Source organism: Caretta caretta, chromosome 1 (assembly GCF_965140235.1).
Source record: "Caretta caretta isolate rCarCar2 chromosome 1, rCarCar1.hap1, whole genome shotgun sequence".
Taxonomy (NCBI): domain Eukaryota; kingdom Metazoa; phylum Chordata; order Testudines; family Cheloniidae; genus Caretta; species Caretta caretta.
In genome coordinates, this window is record NC_134206.1 from 97513444 (window position 1) to 97533405 (window position 19962).

Sequence of the window (19962 nt, forward strand, 5' to 3'; positions counted from 1 at the left end):
CTCGTCTTCTGGTGCTTGTAGTGTTTCTTCTTGCGCACCAAGGAAGATGATTGGTGCCAGGAGACCAGGATTGATGGAGAATACTCTGCACTGAGGCCGAGGTACTCGGTGCTGAGTCCCAGTGCAACTCCAAGGCTGGTTTTAGGGCCGCCTCCATGAGGAGGACCTTCAGTCAAACAGCTTGGTTGTTCTGAATCTGGGGCTTAAACTCCTTGCAAATTTGGCAGCGGTCTTTCTTATGAGCTTCCCCATAGCACTTGAGACAGCTCAAGTGTGGGTCACTCAAAGGCACAGACTTACTGCACAAAGCGCAAGGCTTGAACTCTGTGATCATGGCAAGACTCAGCATTGGGACAGTGGACAACCCTGCTATCTAAGAGCAGAGAAGCCCAAACTATCTAGAAACTACTAACACTACGCTAACTGCTAAAAACAACAACAACTATTTACACTAAAAACTGAGATGAAAACCACTAAGAGGAAGATTGCCTCAGCAATGAGGGTTCCAACAACCATCATGGGCAGCAAGAAGGAACTGAAGGGGAGTGGGGTCAGCAGGGCCCTTTATACCAACGCTATGAATGCACGACATCAGGGGGCGCTACAGTTGACCCAACAGATACACAAAGAGAAAAAATTCTAGCAACTGTGCTTGGGATGCACACACACCTACACTGGAATTGATATGTGCAAGCACTCAAAGAAGAACTTACCTTCACATTACTGACTTTCAGTAAGTGAACAGAATTTGGATTACCCCAGCTGTTAAGTTTAGGTGAGCTACAGAGACCTTTTCAAGAACCAGATTTTCAGGATGAGTTTTTGTGGGGCACTATAAAGAAGCAGGATAGAAGTTTGGAGGACTGGGAAACTTCTGATTTATTTTTATGAAAAGGTGTCACTCAGTTTTCCCTTTCCCTTTTTATTGTTAGCAATTGGGTGTGAAAGGGTTATGTTCTTTCAGGAAACAGAAGCAATTCATGACTCGGGGAAGTGTGGGTATCCTTAATAGGTCACAAAGGAGTCAGAGGTGCAATTACCTCAGGAACTGTGACAAGAAGGCCTGGATTGATGTGGTCTTTGGCTTAGCAAGGTCAGTGAATGGGAACAAAGTCCACAGACTCTGGATGAAAAATGCTTTCAATGCCCAGGCTGCCATCTTTGAATCTGTTGCAAAACTCATGCTACTGAGTATTGCTCTTCAACTTGGCATATCTGATAAAACAATAATTTTTAATGATCACTCTCCTACTTGCTTCCCCACTAAGTGAGATACCCACAAAGCTTGGATATGGGATTCTGCCCATAGCCTGAATTCTGATGACCCCTCAGCTCCCCAGAGCTTATTGATATGCCACGCTGTCTGCTCGCATCAAGACAGAAAGAGTGCATACATGATCCCTCATATATGATCCCTCCCACTTGGTCAAGGTCTCTTAAGCTGATTCTGATTGTACTGTTGTTACACAATAACTGCAATTAAAGCCAGAAGGAAAACATGTGGAACAAGAGTTCATTAACAGTAACCACTTCAGGAAATGGAATTCCCATTCATTTCAGGGAGGAGTGATACAGTGTCCAAAGAAAATGTTGGATCTTAAACTTCCTCCTTTCAGACTCCACTGAGCTAGGAAGGAAGTGTTACTAAGCTCCATGGCACTAGTTTAATGATGAATAACATGATCCCCTGCATATGTATCTCTGTGAAGGGACATGCCCACCCACTAACCAGGAGGAGGCTCATGAGCTCCTCTGGGCCTGTGCTACACTAATGAAGCCCAGCTGCACAGCTTGTTCCTCCTGAAGGAGGAGAAGGGGCTTAAAAGGGGAAGCTTACAATAGGAAAGGGCAGTGACCACGAAATAGGCTGCTCCACGCAGAGACTGGTAGTAACAGAGGCAGGCCAGTCAAGGAGGAGACAGCCATAGAACACGCCACTTCCAGAGCTGCCTCAGCTGACAGCCAAGCAGCACACCCAAGGAAGAGGGGTAGGACGTAAACCCTGCAAAGGGGCAACAGACTTCAGAAACTGAGTCCGTAAAGCCCTATCAAGGGCTGTCTGAGAGGCTGACCCCTGTTCCAGCCAGACTCTCCTCTCTTGAAGGGGAAGGGAGGAAGAAGAACCAGCCCTCTGCCAGGGAGAAACTGCCCCAGAGAACTCCCTGCAAGTGCAGCACTAGGGGAGTAGAGAGGGTAAATCTCCCTTGCCAAAGCTTAGAAAACACTGTTATTTGAGCTGCCAGAACTATTGTCTTGGTGTCTTCTCCAAGTTGATCACAAATCCCAAGCTTGAAATAAGTGACGTTCCAATATCTACTGCTGATTTTTTCCTTAGAGTACCTTGGGATCTCACTAAACAGTTTTTCGGATAAAGACCATTGTGTATCAGAGCTTTCATTCCACTACAAAGCATGACTGTGAAGACTTGGAATTGATGAAAGCCCGAAGGGCAAAGAGCAGCACTGATAATGATCTGGAGCTTGGACAAACTGCAGAGACAGCACACTGATATCAGTGAGAGATCTGCTGGAGTTTGAGTATGGCATGTAGTTCTAAATATCTATACCAACATATAGATAATAATTAGAAAAGGAATTCAGTCCTCTTCAGAGAATGAGTTTGACACCTCTGTACCCGACAAAGTTCTAGAAACAAAAATACTTTAGCCTATGACGTAATCAAACAGGTCTTTCCAAGCTCTCATTTCTAAAACCAAATGTGACTTTGTGGAAAAACAAGTAAAGAAAGAGACCCAACTTAGGTAAAACTCTGCAAGCGCATCGGGGATGAAATTTTTACTGCATCAGATTAATCTTACTTTTCCTAACATGTAATACAAACAGTAGCAAAAATAACAATAATAATAACTGAAGTGTGTCTTGGTATAGATAAATTTAATTAACAAATAATGTAATACCTTCAGTTCTTGTGCATCTTCTTTTTTAATAAATGCCTGTGTGACATTAATTCCTCCAGCTGGCTTATTCTTATTTCCATGGCTAGAAAGAGTCTTTTCAACTTGTTCAGTCAGTTTTTGGATAAGTGCACCTAAACAATCATTAAAAAAATTACAGGGATACTGTCAGTTTAAAAGTAGGGTATTTTAAAAATATCCCCCTTCTGTGTCACTGAGCAAGTCTTAGATTAATGAATGAAAGATATTAAAAACATGAATTTACTTTTCATCATTTATTATTATTTTTTTTAATTTCTACAGTACTGCAGATTTTAAAAAAACAACAACAAAACCAGCAGTTCTGTTCAGAAAGGCGACAAAAGATGGTAGTGAGGTTCCATGTTTATTGTTTCTCAATCATTAGGACATATAATACGCTCACTTTACAAATAAAAATGTAGTTTTCTACCTGCTGGCATGCAAATTCAGTCCAGGACATCTAAGTCAAGTTGGGTTCCTTCCTTAATGGAAGCAATAACAAAAATTCTGGAAGCCAAATTATGCTCAGTGATATTGCTGTAATCTTATTGCTTTTTATGGGATTGCATAGGTGTAAATGATTGGTCCTGTAATTAAATGATTGCTTCTTTAATTGGAATTTAGTAAACAATTGTGTTGATGACACAAAAGGAGTAACACACACCAGCCCCCTCACCTATAGCTGTATTAACTCTGAAAGGCTAACAGGAGTAAAGCAGTAAAAATTTATTTTTGTCACTTCAACTTCCAGCCAGTAGATTGTGTTGTGCTTTTTTCTGCTAGATTGAAGAGCCCATTATTATATTTGTTCCTCATGTAAATACATATAAACCATAATCAAGTTATGCCTTAACCTTTTCTTTGTTATGCTAAATAGACTGAGCTTTTTCATGGCTCTTGAGAATAAGGTTATGTATGTAGGTGCCTAAACATCGGTATAAGAATGTAATTTTAAACACTACAAACTAAAAACCAAAGCAAAAAACCCCAAACAACAATACATGTAACAAAGTAAACTCTGTCAATTAATCCCCATCTTGGTTTGGTTGTATATTATGACTACAGCAGTGTGTTTTTTGCAAATGCAAAATAATACAAAATAAAACAAAAAGCAACCTATAAAAATGAAAAAATTGCACCATGACAGCACCTTCTGCAGCTCCTGTCCTGAGGGTCTGGCCTGGCTCCCCACTCTAGGAGTTGCAACCTGGTACATGAGGTTGCAGCGCCCACTCAGGTTTAGCTGAGCCAGGCCCCAATTATGATGGAGGGGAGGATGACCAAATTTGGGTGAGTGGTGCTGTGACCCTGTGCCCCAGGTTGCCCAACTCACCCCAACCACCAGGGCCAATCCCTCTCCCCAGAGCCTCCCACAGTAAAACAGAATTCTCAAAAAACAAAACAATTACAAAAAAGAATTTTACAGGGCTCTAGTTACGACCTCATCCCCAACTTTTTGTTTGTTTGTGTCTTTTCAACTGTAGGCCGTTCGAGGCTGGGACTGTCTCTCTATCGGTGTAAGTAGGGTCTGAGTGAGCCCTCCCCTGCTCTCTATTGATGAAATGGGCAAAAAGACCACAGAAGCAGATTGTATTTGCATAGACACACCTATTTTGCCGAGGTGATCAGCAGACAGACCTGCTTTGCCCAAGTAATCAAGTTTAGCTATTTTGTGTTAAAATTCACTTTAGTCTTGGACACAGGAGTAATGTTCTTATTGTATGACTAAAAGGCAGCAGAACAGTCCTTAAAGTCACCCTAACTTCAACCTAACTTGCTGAGTGTGGGGTAGCAATGCCAATGCCACATGGAAGTCTGAGGAGATGGAGACAGGGGTTCCAACCTATTGATGTGGCCTCTGTTTAAAGAGTCCTATATACCATTTGACCCTTCCCCTCCAGTGTTTAAGACAGATGTTCACACTCAGTTGAGAGTCCTTGTTTCTGCTCAGTAATCGCTAGAGCAGTAATCACTGATGAACACATCAAGGGGATGAATCTTAGACTTGGTATGGAGACAATGGTGTGATGAAAGTCAATGCAGAGGATGCGGCAGAGAGTACTCCCACTACCCAGTGAAATCACTAAGAACTGGGCTAAGTGGTAGAACCTCACAACACAGCATTGCAGTGAGAGACAGAGTTGTGGCAGTGAGCAGAGCAGAGCAGCAAGTGGTGGCAGAGACAGTAACGAGCAGTAGCGAAGGTGCAAGTGGCAAGCAGTGGCACAAATGACAGTGGTGGACAGCTGCAGCAGCGGCATTGTTTGACCCCACATTTCCCCTCTGAAGGGGTGGGAGGTGAACCCACCTGAATGGACCCCTGTATTCTGGGACTTTGCTGACTTTGGACAATCAGCTGCGAGTTGGGTGCAGCAGAGGGAAGGGGAGCGGTGTGTTAAAGGGACATTCATCCACTGGACTGTCACACCACAAGGTGGGGAACTGAGGCAAAGTGCTACTGCCCAAGATACCATGAGGTGGTTGTTTACTTATGGTTTGCATCCTCTTGAATCACTGTTGTGGTGTTTTCATAGAAGTTTCCTTTTGTTAGTCACAGACTCAGAGTTTGTGAGTGTGGAAGTAATTAAATATTCATGGTAAATAGGCCCAATGGCCTGTGATAGGATATTAGATGGGGTGGGATCCGAGTTACCCAGGAAAGAATTTTCTGTAGTATCTTGCTGATGAATCTTGCCCATATGCTCAGGGTTTAGCTGATCGCCGTATTTGGGGTCGGGAAGGAATTTTCCTCCAGGGCAGATTGGAAGAGGCCCTGGAGGTTTTTCGCCTTCCTCTGTAGCATGGGGCACGGGTCACTTGCTGGAGGATTCTCTGCTCCTTGAAGTCTTTAAACTACGATTTGAGGACTTCAATAGCACAGATATATGAGTGAGGTTTTTTGAAGGAGTGGTGGGTGAAATTCTGTGGCCTGCATTGTGCAGGAGGTCAGACTAGATGATCGTAATGGTCCCTTCTGACCTAAATATCTATGAATCTATGAATAAGTATTGCCTCTTACACGCACCCAGGAGTGGTGTTTAGTTTTCCAAGATTTCTGGGTGTGGGCTCAAAAGCCCATTCTGTTTTGTAATGTTAAGTGGAACCCCTAGATACTGAATCTGGCCCTTGTTGCTGCCAGTACAACCTGGCAGAAGCGTTACATCTGCATTCAGATAGTGCACAGCACACGTGGGGTCTGATCTCAATTGGGGCCTCTGAGTACTTTAGTAATATTAATAAGAGTAAAATAACAATATATTATGAACTTGCATAGAGAGGAATATACACACAATAATGTATATTCTAGCTTTAAAGTGTTTTGTAACACATTGATTTTAGCACCTATTTTAAAATCATTTATACATGTTATCTTAAATTATTACTCATGTACACAAAAAAAATGATAAACCTTTTGAAGGCTTGGAAGGTGTTACAATCTCCTCCATTTCACTTTCTTCAGTCCAGTCCATATCACTTTTGCCTGTAACCATACCACAATTACTCATGCTGTTGCTGGATGTTTTTAGCTGCAATAATTCTGGTGATATGTAAGAGTGCATAATATCATCATCATCCACTTCCTCCTCTGAGCTGAATGGTGGAGTGCTAAAACAAAAAAGAGTATCAGATGAGGATTTAATGGGTTTCAGCATTAAACAGATGTGCACAACTTTGAGCTTCCTGTGTTTTTTCCAATAAATTTATGCATTTTTCTATTTGAAAAAAATCACCTACAGTAACCTGGAGTGCATATACAATTATTTTAAAAAAATGTGAAGTTATTAAATAACAAACTGACAACCCAAAATGAATGTACTTATAACCTCAAATGCAAACATCCTCCCAAAAACAAAAGCCAGAGTATATAGTCAATCTTGCAAGACCAACAAATGTATGCTTTCATGGATCAACAGAGAAAACAAAGTTCAGGGTCAAAGATTTTCCACTAAGAAAATTCTGCTCCTGGTTCCTCCCAGTTAAAAAATTTAGGGACTGTTAGCAGCAGCTTCCTAGTTTATCTCAATTGGTCAGCGGGCACCCACAGAAAAAGTGAATTCTGAGATAATGGGTCTCCAATCTATTTAGGAAATTACAAATCAAGCTTAATATCTTGAATGGTATTCAGAGACAAATTGGCAGCTCGAGCAATTTACAGAGTACGGGTGCAATATGCATGACATGAAAAGCACCCAGAATACTGTGTTCAACTATGTACATATTGACAAAATGGAACAAAAATATTAGCAACAAAGTCTTTAAAAATTAAGGTCTCAACAGGCCAAGACATAATATGAGACAGACAAAAAAAGTGACATCACCTCATGGTACTCTATGCTCTGCCTGCTCAATTATTAAGAATACACATGCTCAAGTCAGAGCATGGCCTCTGTTAGGGATTATAACAATGGACTCAATAGGTATTACATTTTAAGAAAAAAACATATGATTAATATAGAGCTTCTGATTTCAGCTTAATGTTTTTTGTGTATAAGCAATTTCAATGTCCATTCAAGGGCAGTTCACTAGAAAACAATTTCTTCAAGACCAGAAATGAGCAAAACTTACCCAATACTAGATGTTTTTCTGGAAACCCCCTCTCGAAAAATATGCTTCCTGGGTCTATAACAAACAAAACAAGTTTTTTTCTAGAATCCGACTGCTAACTACATATACAGTGAAAAATCTATTCCTTCATATATAAAAATAGTAATTCTGTGGCTAATTCCCACTAAATACTAGCCAGAAATGTTCACATCAACTCTCTTGTACATGAAAGGAGGAATAAACCTATAACTCTATTAGCAGAACACTAATGAGTTATTTATGGCATAAGTGCTAGGAAAGTGCTGTCTCTTACTTTGGTGTAGATGTATTCTCAGCAGAAGTCATTCTTTGTCCAGCTGGGCATTCAGCTGTAGAAGTCTGCTTTGCTGGTTTTGGCTGCACTGTTGATGAGGAAGTTGCCATGTGAACCATCTTCTGTTTATCTAGAAAAGAAGTTATGTTATCAATCTGAATATTAAAAAGAAATGTAGATGTTGTTGCTCATTAGAAATCTTAAGTGAACTTGTGGCTATAAAAAAAACAACCTCTGAATGCTGCCCAAAGCAGCCATTGATTTTCTCCATTATTAGACAGAGACACTGCTTCTGTAATCAAATAAAAAGTAGAGTGCTTTTTAAGTGTAGTGTAGTTGGCAGCTAAAACAGCTATTATGTAAAAGATTACAAACACAACCATAAATAAATGTACACACAAAACTTTTACTTTAGGGACTAACGTACACAAACAGAATTATTTCAAAAAACTTGGTACCAGTAAAAAATAAAATAATTCTGAAATTTATCCAACCTTCTGAAGCAAGATGAGAGCTGGAAACAAGCCTATCACAAGACGATGATGATCTCTCCTCAATCCTGAAGCTGACTTGGCATTCAAGATGCTCTCGAATTAGTTGAATGTCAGGCACTTGTTTCTCTTTCTCTTCTCTGGCAGATTCGACAGAAACTAAGACTTTGTTAAAGTGGTCACTTGGGATACCACGAACACCCTGAAGAAATACTTCAAGTTACTGTTTGATGGACAGCATAACTAACATAAAAACACTTACATTTTATAAACCATTAGCTTAGCCTTTTTGACTGCATCTAGTTTAAACCTTTTGTCTTCACACCTTCAAGGCCCTGTATAATCCCTGGAGGATTCTCTGCACCTTGAAGTCTTTAAGCCATGATTTGAGGACTTCAATAGCTCAGACATAGGTGAGAGGTTTATCGCAGGAGTGGGTGGGTGAGATTCTGTGGCCTGCGTTGTGCAGGAGGTCAGACGAGATGATCATAATGGTCCCTTCTGGCTTTAATTTCTATGAATCTATATCTCCTTTTCTCCTTCAGCTTTTACCATATCGCCTTCTACACTCTTACTCCACCAACGATGCCATCCTCAATGCCTATTTGTCAGCTTCTGATTACCTTTTATGTAACAAACAGAAAACAATATTTTTCTAAATATATATATTGTAAAATACTTTTTGTAAAGGCTTCACAGCTGTTTTATAAACAATGCATTACTAGGGCATATTCTGTTGTCATTCAGAACAGAATGCTAATGCATATGTGAACTCTGGGATATCTCATATCTCCCAAGTGGAAGACACAGAAACCTTTCAGAAAAAGACATTTGACAATTGCTGAGACACAACAGGTCTCATATATTGTACGGAAATGGAAGTCAAAAACAGTTCTTGATTCCACAGTCTAAAACGTAATGAACCTTATAGAAAGGACGGTCCCTACATGTGTATATTGCTACAACTACTTATTTCTTGAATACCAACAGTATACTTGGCACTGTATGAACATATAACATGATACAGTCCATGATCCAAGGATTAACCACAATCCAATTCATACACAGACAGGGGAATTTACACACATAAAATGCACTCGGTGACTGCTCAAACTGTAAGAGAATCAGATCCCGTTTAGAAAACACTGTTGAATGGTTTTGTAGAAGTGCATTTTAAGGAGGATTTGAAAGAAAAGAGGAAGATCATTTAGCAGGTGAGAAGAGTGAGGGAGGGCCAAAGATAAGTTCCCCCACAGAAGAAAATGAAAGACAAAAGTGAGAAGAGGATACAAAAGGGGTGCTAGGAAGAAGGGAGGTAATGAGAATAAAGAACACAGGTGGAGGCAAAGCGACACAAGGCCTTTTATATAGTACTGCCAACTCAAAGAATTAAAAACCATGAGTTGGACCCCCAATATCATGAGTTTTTTCAAAATAATAAATTTTGGATTCTTTTTCTTTGCTTTCTACAGTGACTCCTCACTTAACGTTGTAGTTATGTTCCTGAAAAATGCAACTTTAAGTGAAATGATGTTAAACTAATCCAGTTTTCCCAAAAGATTTAATGTAAATGTGGGGGGTTAGGTTCCAAGGAAATTTTTTTGGGGCAGATAAAAGGCATTATATACTGTTCAGTACTGTACTGTGGTTGGGAAGTGCCCCTGGCTTACCCCACACAGGTACAGGACGCTAGGAAGCATCTTCACAGCAGCAGGGGCAGCTTACCCGGAGAAGAACAGGCGCTGACTTTGCTGGGGGATGCTCCAGGCCCGCCTCTTCCCGTCCTCGCTCCACTCCAGGCCCACCTTTTCCCACCCCCACTCCACCTCCTCCCCGGAGCACGCTGCATCCCCACTCCTTCCCCACCCCCAGAAAGTCCTAAGCGCTGCCAAACAGCTGTTAGGCGGGCTTAGGACTTTCTGGGAGGGAGGGAGAGGAGTGGATATGTGGCACTTCCCCACTCCTCCCCCGCCCTCCCAGAAAGTCCTAAGTGCCAGGTGGGGGAAGCGCTGGGAGGGAGGGGGAGGAGGCGGAGAAGAGGAACTTGTGCAATGCTCCCTTGTAAAGTCGCTGCTCTTCCACAGAAATTTTACAAGCAGTGTACAGACCAGGCAGCCAAACGACATTATAAGGGAACATTGCACAACTATAAACGAGCATGTTCCCTAATTCAGCAGCGACGTAACTTTGAAACAACGTTAAGCGGGAGGACGGTAAGTGAGGAGTTACTGTAGTTTCTGGGTGCACTCATTTCACTTTTTCAAGCACTCTTCAGAAACATTAGGGCTAGAAATTCTTTTTTTAAATGAGATTATCACACAATGTCTTGATTCCAGCAGCTGCAGCATTGACAGACACTCCAAATATCATGAGACTTGCAATGAAATCACAAGAGTTCAACTGGCCAAGAGGGCCAGATCCTTTGCCGAGTAAACCGGTGTAGTTCCACTGAAGTCAATGGAGCTATGACGCCTTAGACCAGCTGGGGATCCATCCCTGGAGTCACTAAATTGATTCTGAATGAGCAAGGAAGTCAGCAAAGGGATTCAAAGAAAGAAGCGGACCCTCTGTGAAGGGAGAGATTCATTATTTCAGCCGCAGAATTTTGATAAGACTGGTTGGAGGAGGGATGAGATGAGATGTGGGACTGGTAGGAGGAGGCTGTATTTGTTTAGTTTAGTGATTACCAAGATGCTTGCAAGCAGGTTTGTAGAAATTTTGGTGGTGCCCAGAACACCGCCCGCCCCGAGCAAACTCCCCCCCCACACCTGCCTAAGGCTCTGGGAGGGAGTTTGGGTGGGGGAGCGGGTCTGGGTGTCAGGCGATTGGGGTGCACGAGGGGGTGGGGATGCAGGTTCTGAGAGGGAGTTTGGGTGCAGGAGGTGTGAGAGGTCGGGCTCTGGGAGGGAGTTTGGTGGTGGACGGGGTCTGGTGTGCAGGCTCTGGGAGGGAGTTTGGGTGCAGGCTCTGGGCTGGGGATTGGGGTGCAGAAGGGGTGCAGACTCTGGAAGGGAATTTGGGTGCAGAAGAGGTGAGAGGTCGAGCTCTGGGAGTGAGTTTGAGTGGGGGAGGGGTCTGGAGTGCAGGCTCTGGGAACGAGTTTGGGTGCTGGGTGAAGGCTCTGGACAGGGGTGTAGGAGGGGGTGAGTGTGCAGGCTCTGGGAGGGAGTTTGGAGACAAAAGTAGGTGCAGGGGAGGGGTGGGAGTGCAAGAGGGATTTGGGGGAGGGGGTGTGGGATGCAGGCTCTGGGAGGGAGTTTGGGGGTAAGAAGGGGTGCAGGGGTACAGGAGGAAATTTGGGGGCCAAAGGGTGTGTTTGCAGAGGGGGTGTGGGTGCAGGCTCTGGAAGTGGATTGGGGGGTTCGATGCTTACCTGGGGCACCTGCTCCAGCAGCGGCTCCTAGGCGGGGCAGGCCAAGGGGGTCTCCTCACCCTGCTGTCTCCAGACACCGCCCCTGCAGCTTCCCACTGGCCACAGGGGCGTTTGGGGCGGGAGCAGTGCGCAGCGGTACAACCCTCTCACACAGGCTGCAAGGACCTGCTGGCAGCCATGTGGAACGAGCGCGCAGGAAGCTGCTCAGCCCTGCTGCACTGCTGGGTGGCGGCGGGAGTCCCCGGGCTATTTTAAATCGCCCAGGGGCAGCAGGTGGGGCCGGGGGCAGTGTGGGGGGGGAGAGGAGGAGGTGGGAAACTTTGCTGGAGCTGGGCCCCTGGGACAGGAATATTCCTGGTGCCTGAGCAACACGGGCCCATAGAACTCGCCGCCCATGGTTGCAAGGGTTTAGTGGAATGGGTAGAGTACAAAGGACAGATTTCTGAGATACTGCACAGGAAGAAGCATCATGGTTTGGCACCAACCCGGATGCAAGGGAAGGTGACAGGGGTGGAGAGAGAAACTGAATATACTGCTGAGGTTATGGAAAGGATAGAGTAATGGAGAAAGAAGGGAGAGGAGCTGACTTGGGAGAGAAATGAGTAGGGAATAAAACTGGGCTGGCATTAAGTTTGTTGTAGGATTTCAAGGATCATTCAGTTTAGTTTCTCTTAAAAGGCCACCACAAGTGTCACACCTACCAAGATGAAGAATCCAGTGCTCAGTGAGAGCTTTAGCTTGGCCCCAATCAGTGCTTGGCTAATCATTGGCACTGGAAGGAGGCAGAAGATTCAGTTTCTTCTTCACTGTACTACAATAGCCTCTACACGTTGGGAGGAGAGCGGGGAAAATGCCTTCAGAGCTCAGACTATGCCTCTTTGTGACTGCCTGAAGCAGGACAAGGAAGGGCTCTAACCAGCTTAGTTCTTTGGCCAGTGAGGATGAGGCCTGGGTTACACAGTTTTAGTACTGATATAACTATGATAGGGGTATGACTTTTTTTTAATACTGATAGTTACTAGTGCAAACAGTTATACTGGAATAAAGATGTCTTATACTAGTGTAGCTTATTCCCTTTTCTGTACAAGAGCAAGCTATACTGGTATAAGCACATTTATAACTATACTGGTATCGTTAAAGTGGTACAATTTGTGTGTGTAGGCAAGGCCGAAGTGCTAGAAGATTGTGGGAAACTGAGAACCTGTTCTTCCTCAGGGGTGCTAGACATAAGTTACTATCTAGCAATGAAGTGTGAGCTGATTGAGATAAGCAGGGGAGCAACAAAGGGGAACCTACTCCAGGAATCAGATGAACTCATTCTAGGTGGGGACCAAGAATGGTAGGTTAAAAAAATATGAGGTGAGGAGATACATCAAAATGCTGGGGACCCTGAAAAATCCCAGGATGGCAGAGGCATGCAGGGGAAGAGAGAGAAGTTAACTGTCTGCAATTCAGATTGCACTGGCAGTCACTGTAATCCTCAATCAATTAAACAATGCTGGCAGCCAAAAGAAAGTCAGAAACAAAATGCCTAAAATTTTTGAAACTCCTTCCACCTACACAAATTTAAATCCAATCCCCTTTCCCAGAGACAAAAGTGAAACTGAGGTCCCAAGAGAAGAGAAAGATTTTGTACTTGAGGACGGATGCGTGGTCCTTAGACTTTCTGCTAAAGCATTCAGTGACAGAGGAGCACAAGGAGAACAAAGTGGATATAAAGTAAGGGCCAATTCTCAAAGCAGCCCCAGGGACAAAGAGGAAGAAGACTAAGCCATATGTGAAATCTTCAATTTATAAGATCTAACTTGAAGAAAGGGGAGACCCTCAATTGTGAGGCACAACTAGGGTGATCAGATAGCAAGTGTGAAAAATTGGGACTTGTGTGTGTGTGTGTGTGTGTGTGTGTGTATAAGTAACAGGGTCCTATGAGAGAGGGGTAATAGGATCCTATATAAGATAAACCCCATAGTATCAGGACAGTCCCAAGAATATGAAGGCATCTTGTCACCCAAGGCACAACTGCACCAAGGCAGCTCCAGATTGATCCTTGAAGGAATCTTGAATCCAAGCAGACACACTGCCTTGGATGTGGCTGCCTGAATTGTAGTCAAGGAGCACTTGCATTGTGGCAAGTACTAGATCTAAGGTTTTATTTGAGAACCCCATATCACTTAACCTTATGATAAAAATAAGTTATTTATGAGTATTATAGTAGTATTAGTGAAGTTTAGACAACTGGAGAGAAGTTAGCCCTGGAATATACATGTTAAACTACCAATACATACATACTGGTTCTGATTTTTCTTTATCACAGGGAAAAAAGATTAAAAGCATTGTGACAGGGTGTATCAGGCGCTTTGAGGCCCCCTGCTGGAGGCCTTGCAGTCCTACCACACCCTGCCGCAAGAAAGGAGCAATGAAGGTGGGTCCTCCAGGCCCACCTACAAAGGCTGCAAGGAAGCAGCTAATCAGAGCACAGCCGACAGTTTGCCTCCTGCACCCAAACTCCCTCCCAGAGCCTGACCAATGAGAGGAAAGAGTGCAGGATCACACCCAGCCAACAGGACGCACTTACAAGAGGTGAGTACACCCTGTCATAAGCATTATTGTGGGGAGTACATATCAGAACATCATAAAAACACCCACTATAACTTCCCTATAGGAACTACGAAAACATCCAACCTTCAATTAGTGGGCATTAAAGATAAAATACATGATCTTGAAGATGAGGGGACATTTCACACTGGTTTCTAGCAACCACCTCTGGCTAACAGGGAGAGTGTCCTTCCTCTCAGGGGTGATATTTGGACATAATGGTCATTGACGGTTGTGGTAGGGAAGTGAAAAAAGGTGGGACAAAGGACCTTCTCCACCACTTAATGAAAAATAATCATTTAAAATAACCTTACTGCTTTAATTCCCAAGGATTCCAACTTCTCCACCAGGGTCTGCTCCAAAACTGTTCGTAATTCCTTAGTTAATGAAGGATTAGTCTTCAAAGCATTTATTAAATGTTGCTTACTTCTGCCTATTTTGCGTTCATTTTTTTCTATTTCTGTAATATGATAGGAAAATTACATTCAAAAGGTATATTTTTAAAATGCAAAGTATCAAAACACAGGATGAGACAAAAAGACAAAACTGAACCATGCATTTTTTATAACAATATACATATGTGTATGATATTTTCTTTGTGTAGTGGTATTTTGTCTGCTCAATGCTGCCTTTTTCTTTTAACAGAATCTGGAACTAATTTACAGAAACATAGATCTACTTAGAATCCATTACTTATATAAACTTTAAGCAGTCACTCTCTCTTGATTGACAATGCTTTTTCATACTATATCTATGTTGTAAAGATAGAAGCATGAATATGGAACTATGGAGAGTAGTGTGTGCACTTCTGGGAAAGGAAAATTATTTTGTGATAATTAAGTTCTCTGAAAGTAATATTTGAGGACAAAGCCAAACTCTGTGTCATGTCTACTAGCTTGTCATATTTCCAATCAGAAATTTTTCTCATCTCCTTCGGAGCTCCCCAAACATTAAAACATTCTCCAATAAGGCATCAGGTAATAGCTCTTTCTTAACCTTTGGAAGTGAAAAGGTGAATTTAAATATGTTAGTAAGTACAAAAATATGGTCTGAATTATCAAATTAACAGAACACACATGATAAATATTGCATGTCTTAAAATCCCCCAGACCTGAATACAGGATTTTTTTTTTCCTTTGAGGGCTGATGGCATCATACACACTTAAAGTAGGAAAGGTAGTTATATTTTTCATTCTTGCACTAGATGTCATTGAGACTCTTGCAGGAGAAATACAAACATCCTCAAATCAGACCCTGGCAGATAAGTAAAAGATTAAGGGCTAGATTTTCCAAGGTCCTACATGGCCACACAAAGGAGTTAAAGGAAGCAAAGCTCCCCCACCTGCCAGAAATGTAAAACCTGCCTGGATTGTGGCTTTGGCACAACAGGAACATAACTGGAAACCTGTGACCTTCCCTGTGACCGAGTGGGAGGGGACCATGGCACCTACCTCCATCCTGCACTGGCCAACAATGCTGATAGGGCATTCGAGTGGAGCATATAACACCCCAGGAAGGGATATAATAGCATAGCTATGTACTACCCCATAGAAAGGACCATGCCTCAAGGAGCAATTCAGCCCTTTCTGATTTTTCATATGTTTTATTTTAAAATAGACTTGTCATTACGGTCATTTTTGAACCTTATTTATTAAAAACATTTGATTCAATTTAGCTTTCACATTTTCTCCACTGAAAATACTGATTTTTAAAAGAGCCATACAACTATCAGCAAACCTTTAAAATTACGATGTAACAATACAGTGATGCTTGGTGTCAGCGTTATAATTTGTGGGTCAGGCGTTTTCCCATAGATGACAGTACTGGTAAAATACAAAATACATAATTTGGTTTAAATGTGCAAAGGAATCAATTTGGACTATAAACTAAATGCAAGATTTTCAAAGGTGAGCAGTGACTTTGGCTGCCCAACATGAGACATCTTAAGGGGCCTGATTTTCAGTGGTGGTTGCTGAGCACTTTCTGCAACTCGGGTTCCTTTAAGGTGGCTCAGGCTTGGCAATCAAAAGTTGAGGCACTTAAAATCATTAGTTACTTCTGAAAATCTTGCCCTAAATGCATGTGAAACTGCAGCTAGTAGAAAAATTAATTTACAAAACGCTACTTTTGATAATTTAGAGAACAGTATTTTATACTCACCTTGCTTGTTATTCAATCTTATTTAATAATTTTATATTTGATCTTGTCCTCAATAATTTATTCTGAATCCCTTTGTTTCTGTATTAATATTGTTTCTTAAAAGTATTCATTAACTTGCTGTTACTGTGGCTTAGAGCTATTTGTTCCTTTCTTATGCCTGAATGGAAACTTTGTAAGCCATAAAAAACAAAAATCTTTTAGGTACACTGCATAATCAGGGAATGGAAAACCACAAAAAGTCTGCAAATTGTAAATTATTTCAAATCCTTGTTTAAACTTCTTGTTTGCTTCAATTTTCAGCTCTTCTGGTATTTTCTGTGGACTCATTGTCACAGGAACTTGCTGAAGCCAAGAACTCAGAACGATTCAAAAAGGGACTGGACGTTTATAGGGGAGTTAGAGTATCCACAATTGTTGTAAATAATTAAAAAAATTGGAAGGGATACTAACATCACGGTTCAACAATTAAACCAATCTCTAACTGAGATGAGGATTATATTTATTGTGGATGGCAGATTTCCCCACATCTTCTCACTGTGGGGTTCTCACACTTTCCTCTGAAATATCTGGTGTTAACAATTGTCAGAGAGGATACTGGACTAGATGAACCTTGAGTCTGATACTGTCAGGCAATTTCTATGTTCCTCTCGAAAAGTAATCTTTATGCCCAGCAATTTTCATACTCTCCCACACAGATGTCTGTGACTGAAAACAAGAACATACTGACCTTTCTGTCTTTTCAGACTGTCCTCTTTCTTCGTTTTTAGTATTGCAAGATGTGCTTTTGGGCAGATCAAAGGAATCAAGAATAATTGGTCAAGATAGAAGATCTTTTGTTGGACCAACTTCTATTCGTGAGAGAGAAAAACTTTCAAGCTTTCACAGAAGTCCAGACCTGAAGAAGAGCTCTGTGTAAGCTCGAAAGCTTGTCTCTCTGACCAGCAGAAGTTAGTCCAATAAAAGATATTACTTCACCCACCTTGTCTCTCTAATATCCTGGGATTGACATGACTACAACACCACAGCATATAAGATAGAAGATAGCAGACAGGAGCAGCAGATGGACTCAGAGAAAGGAAGGAGAAAATGCAAGCGAGCTCTACTAAAAATGGGTGAGGGCAGCTGGTTTCCTTGGAAAATCTCTCACTGAAGCATTGTACAGAAGTATTAACATTTTTCACATCATATCTTTTCCTTCAGGATTTAAACTGATTGCTTGTGAGGGTCAAGAAGGATTTTTCCTTTAATGTACAGTTCTGCAAAACTGTCTGTGTATTAAATATGCAATATGACATGAGAGAGAAGGTGTTGCCTTCCTCTGAAATATCAGGTACTGGCCAGTGCCAGGGGCAGGATACCATACTAGGTGTTTGTTCTAGCATGGTAAATCCTAGGGCCCTGATTCTCCACTTATCCAAGCTGCACTCAGATGGAGTGGAGGAGCTGCCACAGACAGTGTGGTTTGGTACGATAATTCAGAGTTGCCTAGGCCTGGCTCAAGTTAGTGCTCCACAGGAGCAGCCCTCACTTCACTAATTGCAAAAAGTCTCTGGGGTCTTAGGACAGTAGAGGATGGGGCACCTCAGAGCTCAACTCCACCACCAATCTCCCATTTCCCATCCTGCTCACTCCTCACCCCCCATTACCTTACGCAGAGGGTAGACAAGTTATTAATATAGAAGGCAGCAGCACTGCCCTCACCAGATTTAAACCTCTGGAGAGTTCCCCTCCATGAACCATCACTGGCAACTTTAAGCTTATGCAAAGTGATCTTAGCAAACCAGAGAACATTGCCTTATGATCTATTATTAATTAATCTGATACTAGGTTATTTTGGTTAGTTAGTATTGCTGTTTTACAAATATACAAAGAGCTTCATAAGAATGTATTCATTTGTGTAAAACTAAAACATCCAGATACCTAGAGAGATGTATGGAATATGCTTATTGCATAATTTTTTCGATCCCCATCAGACTATACTGAATCCGGATAGAGAAATTATATTTTACAAGCATCCACAACAAATGGGATAGTCATACATCTTGCTCAAATTACATAAAGCATGTTTGAAACTACGGATAAATATTGTAGGTATCAAACAATGTTATCCATTTTTATTTTCAAATAAAATGTTTACAAGTAATGCCTACTACATTTTTGACTGATCCCATCATTACCTTTTTCCTCTTCTGAAAGCTCCTCTATGGGCTCCAGCATATGCACCAAGAGTGCCTTTTCTAATAATGAGGAAAAATAGGAATAGCAGACAAACAGGATAGAAAATGGTCAAGATCGAGGTCCAAAAGGGGAAGTTATGCAAAAGAATACATGGAGATGTCATTTTTGCTCCCCCCCCCCGACTGCTGATAACCTACCTCACAGATCCAAAAACTGTTGGCCCTATTCAATGTGACTGTTCATAGTAGCAAACATTACATTTGGTAGGATAGGGACCTAATACAATAATTACTTAATTTCTGATTGAGCTGCTTCTTAATTTAGATGTTACAATTGCCAAGTATAAAATGCACTGCAACAATGTAACAAAGTTTATTTGCAGTCGATATGCTAGTAAGGGTTTACAAAAAGAAAATGTAAATAGCAAGATGCATTAGTCCAAACACAGAAGTCCTCAAAAACATAATGCAAAAAAAATGTATAAATGAGTATAGTTAATTAAATTGGAGAAATATTAATTTCCCAATGTGTACATCCAAACAGGGGAAGAAGTTTTATAGACAAATGCAAAAAGACAAGGGTTGAAATCATGGCCCCATTGGAATCAGTGACAAAATTCACATTGACCTCAGTGTAGCCAGGATCTCACCCAGGGTCCCTGCCTAAAGGAGTTTATAAAGTGTCCTCATTTCGTCTGATGAACATGGTGCTCCCACAACAAACTGAAGTGATTCTTCCAAAGATGGACAGATTTCACTTGCATCCTCCTGCCTATGAAAAGTTTTACACAAATTAGGCCAGGTCACAGTATTTTTTTTAATATGATAGATTTAAAAATATTACATTATCTAATTTAATAAGAGAAGTAGGAGGGCATGGAAATATATTCTGTAAAATATGAGTATTCACACTGCATTAACTAAGTTCTTACTTAAACACAAATGGGAACCTCTGTTCTCCCATTCTTAATAGTCAAAAGATAAAGTAATTAGGTATTTATCTTAACAGGTTTTGCTGTATTTGCTTATATTTTGGTATCAGTGCATGGATTTTTTTAATAGGTATTAATTTAGGGGCAAATCTGCCCCTGCCTCCACAAAAGGTCCCCTAGCACCAGAACTGGTTGTTCCACTGCATAAATAGGGGGAGTGGAGGAGGAGAACTTCACTTTAAGGCAAATATCCCCGTTCCCTCATGGTTCCTGCATATCAGGGAGCAGAAGGCAGATGGAGATATGCTAGGCCACAGGTGGGCAAGGGGAAGGGTGTGACTGGGGTCATAAAAGACACATCTATTACACAAACCCTCCAAACCTCTCTCTGGGGAGGGGTTGGGTGAGGTGCTGTACAGGCTTCTGAAGATGCTTCAATAA

At 41.8% G+C, this 19962-nt stretch overlaps 1 protein-coding gene across 6 annotated transcripts in view; it reads right to left on the reverse strand.

The window, feature by feature from the left end:
* Positions 1-19962, reverse strand: part of DZIP1 (DAZ interacting zinc finger protein 1) — an 86260-nt gene that overhangs the window by 9654 nt on the left and 56644 nt on the right. For 4 of the 6 annotated variants that reach the window (XM_048853407.2, XM_048853417.2, XM_048853392.2 and 1 more), the window contains exons 11-17: positions 18590-18649; positions 14567-14712; positions 8288-8486; positions 7794-7923; positions 7502-7555; positions 6345-6541; positions 2918-3048 (exon numbers count right to left, since the gene is read on the reverse strand). In XM_048853407.2, the coding sequence (XP_048709364.2) occupies positions 2918-3048; positions 6345-6541; positions 7502-7555; positions 7794-7923; positions 8288-8486; positions 14567-14712; positions 18590-18649 (917 nt within the window). The remainder of the gene's footprint in view (positions 1-2917; positions 3049-6344; positions 6542-7501; positions 7556-7793; positions 7924-8287; positions 8487-14566; positions 14713-18589; positions 18650-19962) is intronic. The other 2 variants (XM_048853435.2, XM_048853427.2) reach the window with 1 other exon arrangement.